The sequence below is a fragment of the Diadema antillarum genome, unplaced genomic scaffold (genome assembly GCF_040938485.1).
Source record: "Diadema antillarum isolate AM-2024a unplaced genomic scaffold, OU_Dant_1.0 seq00000842_RagTag, whole genome shotgun sequence".
NCBI classification, from domain to species: Eukaryota; Metazoa; Echinodermata; class Echinoidea; order Diadematoida; family Diadematidae; genus Diadema; species Diadema antillarum.
In genome coordinates this window covers 364547-376709 of record NW_027271717.1, presented here as the reverse complement: position 1 = coordinate 376709, position 12163 = coordinate 364547, and the positions used below count along the sequence as shown (strand labels likewise).

The window sequence follows — 12163 nt, the reverse complement described above, 5'->3', positions numbered from 1 at the left end:
CGCAGGTGCACTAATTACTGTCTGCCTGTTTGCAACACTTTTCAGTGTTGCAAATTTGCAAAAAATTGTACAAAATCAAACTCTCACAATAACAGCTTTTTTTACAGTATTCCAAACTGATTTCCAATGCAGCCATTGTATTTGTCAGCGATATACAAAAAAAAAGAGATCATTCTGCACAAACATCTTCTTCACGGCACTATCATCATGGTCACATGCATTGCACAGTCGCTAATGATGCAAACCCTTTATTGAACGCGAACACTGAATCAGAATATAATGATACGTCACACTACAGTTTGCAGCCAAATTACACCATTCATATTCCATCTTGGTATACTCACACATTTCTTCCTTGTTATTATAATGCTCTGAAGCATCACAGTAAATCAACATTACAAACTCTTCCGGAGAAATATGCACTGGATCGTTAAAGTCTAAATGAAGGTCTGTCGTATCGCTAATCAAAAATAAAGGAATGACAAATGTCATGACAAGATGATGTATAGTCTTTGTTATGTCTGGGTTTGGGTATTAAAGGGTGTGAAAAGGTGGTTGGTAAAAGTTCCTTTTGTGACAAACAGACAGACAGACACACACACACACACACCACAAATACATATGTGTTATGATATTAACATCTTTTTTGATAATTCTAGAGAATTCTTATGTAGTGTTTTTTTTTTTAGGTCACTTCATAGTTTTTAGTTAAGGCTAGTGCCACAGTTTGGGTTAGGGTGAAGGATATGTGTAATCATGTGTGACAAATTTTGGCCGCAGGCTTAACAGTAAAATTCTTTCCCGTGTATACATTGTACAAACATACAAATGGGAGACCTGGTGCGTGCTTGCTGAGATCACTGTTTATACAAGGGGACATAATATAGAATTATAGTTGCCCTATGTTTACACTATCTGACAACTACACTGTACATAAAGCAGTCAATGAAGCAAATAAACCTGAGGGCCATTACACCTATCTATAACTACATAGCATTTTATACATTACTATCAAATTACCTTTGTCATACAGAACGTTTGCTGCAATACTCACACTAGCAGCTGCAAAATATGATGATGACATCCAACAACTAGTGGATCCAAAATGGAGTTCAGGTTGCTCACTTTATACTTCAAGTCAAGCTCTGTCTTTTACAGGTCTCTAACTTCCAGTAGAATTTGATGTGACATTCCCTTTGCTTTTCACTTCGCTAGTGATAATACAGGTTCCTGCTTTGTAATATAACTGCCAGAAAATGTGCAGACTTTACAGTGTATCATGAACCACTTTAACAAAGATGAAACAACAAGATTTTTTTCCTGCCATGCTCCAATGGATGGAACACATTTCTAAACTGACATTCCTTCCATTGTCAAGGCTAAATACAAGCTGATCATTAATTTACAGTTCCAAGGGGGGGAGGGGGAATGCAAAATCCCTGCTCTCCCCCCCCCCCCCAAAAAAAAAAAACCTTGCTCAAAATAGACCCAAGTACTAACATATTCAAATTTTATGCACGCCTTCAATACTGACAATGGTTCTTATTGACAACTTGAAAGCTTGCCCGAGATTTGCACGATGTATATAGCAACATCATCTACAGTATATGCAAATTGGATTCCAAGTATTGAAAAGTGTCTTTGAGGTACTGGTTTAAAGAATTAGCTCATTACTTCACCAGGATGGTAGAAACATCCATAGAATTGAATGAGTCAGTAAAACAATCTAGTCACTAAAATACACAATTCCAGCTAGCACTAAAATGCAGGCCTACAGGTGCAGATGGTCGCACACGTGAATGAACACATTTTCTCGGAATTCCCGAAATGTTTGCTGCAACTTGTCCATGTGAGTGCAGATGCTGTCATGGCAAATTTCGTCATTGTCGCATTCCGCATCTGACAAATTCACATTCCACTATAAACAAATACTTCTATACTGTAACAATAACTAACATTCCATAATATTTTTTCTTTCGCCTGTGCCATGATCTAGTGGCCCATAGAAATACAAAGAGAAATATTTGAATTCAATGGATGCTTTAGTATGCCAGGAATAAAAACAAAAATTCCTTTCTACAGTTCAAAAGAAGAAACCTATTTCACATTATCATGGTAAGTACAGGGTATATCCCTCTTACAATAAGAAACATGCACAAGCTGGCACAACTTGTATTGTGAAATTTTTGCACTCCATCCTAATGGAGAAATATTCGACACTTCTGCAAATTGGTAAAAATCATAATTTTAGCCATCCAGAGGTAATTTCAAGAAAGTCTTATGAGAGATTTTTTTTCGCTCATAAGACACACTTCTGAGAGACTTCATGAAATGGATTTTGATTCTCTTTGAAAGTCTCTCATTGCTAGATAATTATGAGTGACTTTGGCCATTCTGAGATTTATGTAAAGACTTTAATGTGATGACTTCACGAAAGAGACCCCTGGGCCCCGTTTTTTTTTTTTTCAAAAGACATAATTGATTATTCATTTCCTTACAACACACTCCCAGGCTGCCATAGATTTTGATCCCATAGAAATCAACTATACAATCAATTATAACTCTTCATAAAACAGGGCCCTGTTCCTTGCTCACTGATGATTCTGTGGTTTTCATTAGCATGTTTGATTCTTTGTGTGTGTGTGTGTGTGTGTGTGTGTGTGTGTGTGTGTGTGTGTGTGTGTGTTTTTCATGTCACGGCACAGGTTTGATGGTAAGTATTCTTCAAAGGAATCATAAGATTTCTGACTGCAAACATCACAAATCTATCACAGCTCATGAACATAGAATAAATTTCATGTTATATTACATTGTACATGTACAGCATCTCCATTCTCTAACTGTTGAGTATCAGCTTGCCTAATTTTTTCCCCCAAAAGCTCTTTGACAGTGCTATTTTTATGCATCTATCTGAACATATCCACTATAACAGATCCATTACATATTTTCCAAGTCAGTTCTTTCAAGTTCTTATTTGCCAATACCTATCAATGGCATGATAATCATGAGATACGCTATACAGTGGAATCATCCTCTACCTTTAGAAAGTAGCCATCACAATCACTTCATCTAACTTTTTTTTTTTCATTCTGGTCTCTAAATTTCACACATATTCTGAGTCCATTGTCAAGAAATTTGTGCAGCCGATGGAATGGTACCGGTATCTACACATCTTCTTCGCTATTATAGTCATTATCACTGTAGTAGAGCATTTGAATGGCCACCATCTTTGGCTCCACCCTAGCACTGGTTCTCTGACCACGCCCTTCATCCAAGTGAAGTTTAGTAGCCCTTTCCTCCTCCTCCTGTTCCTCCTGCTTTTTCTGTTGATGCGGAGTCCTACCACCACCACCATTACCACCATTGGTCCTGTGGCCACGCCCTCTATCCCAGTGAAATTTGGTTGCCTTTTCCTCCTTTTCCTCCTCCTCCTCCTCCTTCCTCCTTTGATGCGGAGTCCTACCATCATTATCTCCATCATCATCATCATCACCACCACCAGTAGTCTGGGGCTGCCTACCACGCCCCAAAGATTTCCCCCTCATCAGTCTCATCAGGAGGTTCCTGCTCTTGCCATGGAGGGCGGCGGGGAGGGTCCTGGACCTCCTCTCCAGCGAGTCCCGTTCCTGGAGAGACTCAGATAGCGTGCTAATGTGGGAGCTTTTGCTTCTAGCAAGGAGGCTATGTGTCAGAGAACTATTTGCATTCATTTTTTTAATGGTGTGTGTGTATATATATATATAAACTTGTTGTGTTTTGGCATGCACATTTTTTTTTAAAAATCCAGAATCAGAGCACGGAGCAGATAAAAAAACAGGACGAAAATCAATTTACAGGAGAGATAACAGTTTAAGTGATAGTGATGATTCAGCTTAAAGACGATAGTTATGTTTCATACCAGCCATTGGAATACCGGTAAGATGTGGCAGTTTGCATATGGTGAATTAATAAACAAAAGAGAATAGAATCAATTAAGCATGTCAGAAATTGATTGAATCAGGTGCAAGAGTGCATCAAGTCACATTATTCAGGAGGCAGAAATTTAGATATTGTGATGTTGCAGAAAGAGAAAATGTGTATGTGGAACATATATGGGACAATATAGAAGGTGATTTAGATACATGGAATTGCCATGGATACAAGTTAGCATTGATTTTTTTTGTGTGTGTGTAGAGGTGATTGATAGACATAAACAGAGGAAGAGATAGACAGACAGTCATATCATTGTTGAATATTAAAAATAGAATATGGTGGGCAATGCCAAAGAAATATGCACATACAAAGAAGGATAGAAATTGTTGACAAAACAGAATATCTTAAACAGATATGAAGAGAATAATAGATTTTGACAACAGAGAAGACAATTAATTTCAAAAGCAAATATAGTTGATGGAGAGATTTGAAGCATAGGTATAATTTGAAGCATTGGAGAATCAGGGAAAAATGATACATATGAATTCGAGAATAATGGGCGCAGTGAGAGAAAACAGCAAATCAAGAAAGACAGAGGCAGGAGGGTATCAAGCGAGTGGTAAAGAGTGCAGAAATGTGGATGCAGATGAGGTTTGAGGAAAGCGAAGCCCAAAATTGATGCCAGGATGACAGAGCGTGGGGGTGATGAGCACACAGATGGATGAACAAGGTTTGACAGGAGAAAGATAAAGAAGATCGATAGGGGAAACAAACAAACAAACAAACACGCACAACTTGGTTAGGTTACGGGACAAACACGGCACCTCAGTTAACAATCACATGGTTTAACAGACACCATTCTATTTCTGCAAACGTGACATTTTGAGTGACTGCTGCAGAGTTCGATCACAGGGTTGAAAATTCTGCAGGCAGCTTTCCTACATCAAATATTCCAAAGTGGCTGGTATGCATGTAAACATGAGTCATCACCAATCACATACGAGATTCGTTCACACCGGCAAGCGAGAAATCGCAACATCGGAAAATACATCATGGCATTACGGTGACAGGTTCAAGGCGACTATTCCCAGAGCCATCCAAATGTCGCCGGGGAAAATCGCGCACTGGAGTGTGACTTTTCTGACTTGAAGTTCACTGCAGCACTTTGGCCACATCAACCCTCACTGAAGAAATCTCAATATTTTTTTCTCAAATGGCTGCTTCTTTAATCGCTGTTTACATTCCCCCCCCCCCCCCATGCCCACAAACAAAATGTAAAAGCAGACAGCCAGGCTATTGTTACATTAAGTCAGTTACACCCAACATTAATAACTTGAAGTTTGCTTCAAGCCCTCACTAAAAGAAAACTCAATATTTTTTTTCATCACATGACTGCTTTTTATATCAATGTTTAGATTTCTCCCCACACCTCACATGACTGCGTCTTAGATCGGTGTTTAGATTTCTTCCCACACCCACAAACAAAACATGCGAGTAGACAGCCCGGCTAATGTTACATTAAGTCAGTCACACACAATAGACTTCAGCCAGTCTTTTGTTTAGTGCCACGATGTTGCAATCTCTCAATGCAGTGTGAACGGAAAGGTCAAACATCACAATCTTTAATGTTTAATGATTTCCAGTGAAAATTGGCCAACGACACCTGATGTTGCTTACACGGCGTCAGCTTTACCAACACCTACATGAAATGACTCATATGTATCTGACAAGCTATGATTCATCTTCCAGAGGGCTTTTTTTTACTTCTCCCAGACACCACATAATTTTTACCACTGTTCCCTCTCCATGTAAACTTATGACATGCTTCTGTTGATGTGATGTGCAAATTGTAAATTCGGAACACTTTTATCAAGGGATATCTAAAGCACCTCACTTTAATACCCTTAACCCATTTAGGATGGGCTGATTTTGCTATAACACACATTTCCAATAGACACCTGTCTGAGTATACTTGGGACTAGTCTTTAACGGGTTAGACTGAAAGTTACTTAGGGCTTGACACTATCTAGTTTCCCTAGTGCCTTGTTCTGGCTACCTAAACCTTTAATCTGTTGAGAACAGTTTGATTTTGCTACAACACATATTTCCTACAGACATTTGCCCGAGTTTATCCTGGACTCATCCTCAACGGGTTAAATTTGGAATTTTGGTGGCCCTAAATAAGGGGAAACATAATAATCTATTTTGAAATATACGCTGTAGATACCCAACCAGGTCACCAAAACATAACCTTTTTGGTAATTTGGTGGCCCGATACCAATCTTTAGTGGTCCTTGGCCACCCGGCTGCTGCTAACGTCAAGCCCTGAGTTATTACACTGCTATGAAAGCTTTTCTTGATGGTAAGATTTAGAATTAGGAGCAAGAAAGATCTCTCTAAAGGTCATGTACAGTGATGATGCATTTTCATAATTTCTTCAAACTGTCATGAAATTTTAGTGAAAGTTAAGACAGGCTTGAGCAAATACAAATAAACAGTCATATAGATAATCATATAAATATCCATCTCCCACTTTGCTATCAATTAAAATCTACTCATTCAATGTGGAATGCTTTTAACTCGCTACATAATCACCATGACAAATTCATCCCTGAGTGAAGGCCTCTATGCAAATGTAGATTCAGGGGACCAAAGTTGACAAAAAAAAAACACCCTTATGTTAAAAATCTTAACATACACTTCTCCAAAACAACAATATCAAACTGATATGAAAGAAATCTTATTTTTTGATAATACAATATTTGAAAAACAACAGCATCATAAAAAAGCAGCATTGAAAATCGATGTGCAAAAGAAATTTCTTTCATATCTTCCATAGTCTCCAAACAGGTGGTTACAGTCAAGCAAGTCTTCGTCATATTTATCATTTACACCATGTGGAGCCTACCCAATGTTTAAAAAGTTCATAGACTGAAAGAATGAACAAAGAAGTGCAAATGGCGTGGTACACTTTTCAGAATCTTCAGCTCTTTCTTGACTGTAAAAATGTCTTCTCTTTATCCAGTTTTTCCCCCAAACTATTATAACTTTACCCTGCAATTTGAACAGTAGTGCAAAAATTTGCAAAGAAAATGGGATTTCAATGATAAATTATATTCATTTCTGGTCAGTTTCCCTTTGTTTCAGTTTAAACATTGATAATCTATGTAGAATAGGGGACTAAAGCTATGTTTCATATCTGATTGCATTATATTTTGAATATTTTAAACATTTGTGACAAGTAGTTGTTTTTTTCTGGCTATTTTCCCTTCACACAATGCTTGATATACATATGAGATAAATATTGACTTCCTCCGGTGGAAAAAAAAAAGGATGAATGAAAAGTAGATGTCAGAAGAAAGATAAAGTTTGGATCCATAATCTACTGAAGATGTGAATGAAATAACCCTTTCTGTACCACTGCATTGGACAGCATGTGAAGAGTTTGTTCGCAAAAACCGATAAGTCCTTATTTGCCAAATGGAGATATTTGCGATTAGAGGTCAAGAAAAGTAAAGAGAATAATAAGAAAATTTTTGCTTCTTTTGACCATAACTTCAAAAATGTACCTTTATATGTAGTGACCAATATATCATTCAAAAGGTATTATTTTGTACTTTATGACAGAGACCATACTTCAAAATCTTCAAAAATGGACTTATTGGTTTTTGTGAACAAACTCTTCATGTACAAAGCTACATCATTTTCTCTGCCAATTGGCACTGAAACCATGCAGAGGATTAAAGGTAAAACATAATTTCCTTACAATTAACAAAACTGCAGATTTTTGCTCTTGAATGCGGAGGAATATGCATAAGATATGTGTGAAATAATGCTGCGATAACACAGTTTCTACAGGGTAATTGCAAAAATGTGAAATATTAACCATAAAGGGTATACCAGAAGTAATGAAATCTCAGAGAATATCTGTTTGTGGTTGCTTTGTGGTGTTTTATATTTGATTACATCAATTACAATATATCGGGCCAGAACAGTATCCATTGCGTGAGAGTGAAATCAAGTTCTGCATGTTAGCTTGTTAGCAAGCTGTACTGGATTAAATACTGCTGCTAGGGCACAATTCGATCATCACAAACTAGTAGCATTCTAAATACCCATTAATGAATGGAGATACACAGTTGTAGCACTTCAGGAATAAAAGGTGGGTACACCAACTTTTATCATTCCTCACTTTTCATCTCAAAATACTACAAAACAACTCAATATCCCAGCAAATTGCACATCAGCCAGACAAGTTTCTTCTTAGAGCCTTCCAATATATTGCAAGCAAATTCCAAATGGTGGAAGATAAATTTTGAGTCCTTCTAAGAACCACTGCATTTCAGCTTTAATTGACATTTTTTTCTTACCAAAGATGGCGGAGGCGTAAATTGTAAATCATCTTGGGAGTGGTGGCAAACTTTGCCCCTCGTGGCACTGAGTGCCAGCCACTTGTATCCGATTAACGTCATGATCTTCAAGTCATATTTACGAGTGGCTGATTAATTCCACACATAATGGATTGTTTTATTCCCCCTCCACCTATTTTTCAGCACTGCAATGTGCAAAGACAATAGTGAATAAATGGGGGAAAGGGCATTTAAGTTTGACACTATAGCATAAACATTACCATGTGAATACTTTCATTTTTTTTTTGGGGGGGGGGGGTTGGTTGTGGGGGAAGAAAGAGGACTCTAAATGCATAAATCATTATTTGTTACCGTGCATCACAAAACCAACAAAAAGTCACACCCCTTGATTTTGTGTGAGGACTCAAAATAGGTGAAATGGGTCAACCTAGCCAATTTTTAGTTTTTCATATTTTCTGAAGGAGCAAACATTCTTCTTTATTGTGCTAAAGTTTGGGATCATAAAACAGACAGGAAATTGTGTTTTTTGCAGTTTTTCTTGAGATAAGGTGTGTCTTTACGAGTCCCCTTTTCATTTCTTAAAGACCCTTTGCACACTTTTAACTTTCAATTCTAATAACTTAAGAAAAGGTGATGCTACTTCTTTGAAAAATGGCATTAATCATGGAAAAAGGGTGTTTATAAAGCATGGCCGATTTCAACTTAATCTGATAGTCCCTTCATTGTTGTTGCTCCGATGGTTTACATCATGTTTTTTGTCACATTCATCGCACAGCCAGCACGGCTTGGTAAAGATTATAGGCCCTTGAATAGACCTTGTACTTCAGAGCGTCTTTTCTCAGTTCACATGTTTCCAGAGTGTGTGCTTTCTTTCCAACATTTAGATAGGTTAGGAGAGTCCATTTAAGCTTAGAGACTGCTCTTTCAGAATCTGCCCTTAACTAAAAATCCAAGTCTGGCGACTTTTTGTTGATTTTGTGATGCAGGGTCACATTTATCAATGTGGGCGTTCCCCTAAAATATACTGTATACCTGATCATGTGAGGGCCTATAATAATGCTTAGAACATTCAAAGATTTTTTTTTTTTTTAAGTCAGATATAAATAATACTGTGGGTCTGACTGCAGAAAAGGTATCTCATAAATTAGTGCTATTCCAGACATAATGATATATCCTCTACAGAAATGAAAATTCAGTGTTCAGTGACATCCCTTACACTGCATGAATACAGATGCCCTCATAAAATACATGATTTATCCCATGACAATGAATTACACACTACATCAAGCTAAATGCACCATGTGGTCCTTCTACTTCACTCAGGGATGAAAACCACATTAACCCGTTGAGGACGGGCTGATTTTGCTACAACATGCATTTCCCATAGACACTTGCCCAAGTATAGGCGGGACTTGTCCTCAATGGGTTAACCAGTACATTACAGACTTACTGCAGGCACACCTGAGTTATAGTGCATCATAACAGAATCAAACTGGCCTTAATGGGGTTAAAAATCTCTCCTGTCTGCTGTCGACAAGACAGGTGATATCTGGCTATTGTGACCCTTACGGCGCCAAGGAGTCATACATGTACACATTTCACACACACACACTTAAGTACGTGCAGGAAATAAACGCTGCACGCAGAGGGTTAACAGAGTAAAATCTTTATGGACTACTTCCAACATCAGCGATTACTTCAAGACAGATAGATACCGCCAAAGGTTAATCCATGAAAGACACAAGTGTGGGCTGGGACCAAAAATGCAGCGGAAGTACTATGTAATACCCAACATCCACAGTTACAAAAGGGTGTCTATCACAGCCAGTCAAGCCATCAAAGGCAGCCAATACACTGAGGAGACTTCTTGGAGTCTCTGCATCGTTGTCTTCATCACCATGGAAACCAATGGACTCCTACCATTGTTACATCATTTATCCTTTCTTCACTACCAGTTATGTACGCACAGCTTCACCCCTCTCCCCCCCCCCCCCCCCCCATCCCCCATTATCCCTATCCACCCACATATTATCAGTCTTACACAAGTTTATAATTGTCTTTCTGGCCTTACATACTGTATTCATTCAAAAGTCATAATTCAACTGGGAAATTGATCCAAACCACTCATTTACATCAATGGCAAACATAGTGAACTGTGGCCATGGTTATGAAAACAGCTGGATCACTCTGAGCGCGTATGCGTGTGTATGTGTGTGTGTGTGTCTGTCTGTCTGTCTAGTCTGTTATTTGTATGCTCTGCATAAGCTTGAAGATGAATAGTGTGATCCTCGGCAGAGGAATGTTACACCGATCATTAATGCTGATAATCAAATTTGCATCTACATACTTAATACATCAAACCTCTGCATCAGCACGCACCATTGCCACGGAAACGAGATAAGCATCTGATGATGGGAAGGTGTATATCTTGGATGCTCTCACTCCGGAAGACTATAATCACCTCCACCATGTTTAATATTTTCTTCTTCTTTTTCTCAACAATCAAGAAAAGCGATACTATTCTATTGCACTTGTCACACCCTCCCCCCCCCCCCCCCCTCAAAAAAAAAAAGGAGGGAAAATACACCGGGACACAACATGTATTTCAAGGTTAGAGTTCTTTGTTTCAGTGTATGTCCTGGCAGATTTATGAAATACAAAGATATCAATAATAGCCTTACTCAACAACACTTACTACTTCTGCTCTCGAGAGGAGACCATGATGTACTGCTATCATATTCATCCTTACATTGAAAGATACAGGAGTCTTTTTTTTTCCACTCAAATTGACTTATTTCGCGGGGGCAGGGGCGGGCGATTTCTGTTTTTTACGGGTGTAATGAATTTAACCAGTTAGCTGTCTAACATTTTTCTTTAGTTACCTTTGCAGTGAAAATTGATATGTGTTGACTAGCCCCACTACATTTGCCCAGGCACTATGCTCTATTTGCCAAACTTGTTTTTTTTTTCACTAGCATTGGGGGGTAATCCATCCAAACTTGCCCTAGTTGTAAAGTTAACCCGTTGAGGACGAGTCCTGAGTATACTCGGGCAAGCATCCATGGGAAATATGTGTTAATTGTAGCAAAATCAGACCATCCTCAACGGGTTGTGGTAATGTGCCTCAGTCTAAAACATGACAGCTGTGGTGATAGATACAATAGAGATTAGGGTGATTTTAGGTGATCTCTACTCATTGACAAATACAGAATTTGTAGTTTGCTGCATCTGTGAGAAGAACACGCTCCAGCCTGCATGCCCATCAGCCAACAAAGCGCAACAAGGTCATATTATGATGAAAGTGTTATAATCTCTGTAGCAAAGTGCCCCCATTTTACGTGATTGGTTGTCAGTGCATGATGCCTGAAACTATCATAATTGGGACATAAAATATGAAGTGAACTCTTGGTCCCATTCACATTCATCAAGAAGGTGCGTCAGCCACGTCACAGGGTGCAATTCAATCTTCCATCTTTGACGAATCACCGCTACTTCAAAGATATGAGATCCACATTGCCATACAATATTTACTCACCAACACTGCTACTTACATTATATACACACAAACATCCAGGACGAAACATCCACAAAATATAATTCTAGAAATGGTAAAATCAGCAGAATTGCACGAGTCAGACTAATCCAACCAGGATCCTGAGATGTATATTAGCTTTTCTGTCTCAGGGACTTTGGACATATTGTATTCAACATAACATAACATATAATTCAACATAACATAACATATAATTCTAGAACATAACATATAATTCTAGAAATGGTTTAAATCAGCATGATTGCACGAGTCAGACTAATCCAACCAGGATCCTGAGATGTATATTAGCTCTTTCTGTCTCAGGGACTTTGGACATATGTTGTATTCA

General features: G+C 38.3%; 1 protein-coding gene across 1 annotated transcript in view; it reads right to left on the bottom strand.

Annotated features, from left to right (window-relative positions):
* Positions 1 to 3164: 3164 nt before the first annotated feature.
* LOC139740217 (uncharacterized) overlaps positions 3165 to 12163 on the bottom strand; it is an 82425-nt gene continuing 73426 nt past the window's right edge. Inside the window, exon 15 of the mRNA XM_071650801.1 lies at positions 3165 to 3681. Within this exon, the coding sequence (XP_071506902.1) occupies positions 3165 to 3681 (517 nt within the window). The remainder of the gene's footprint in view (positions 3682 to 12163) is intronic.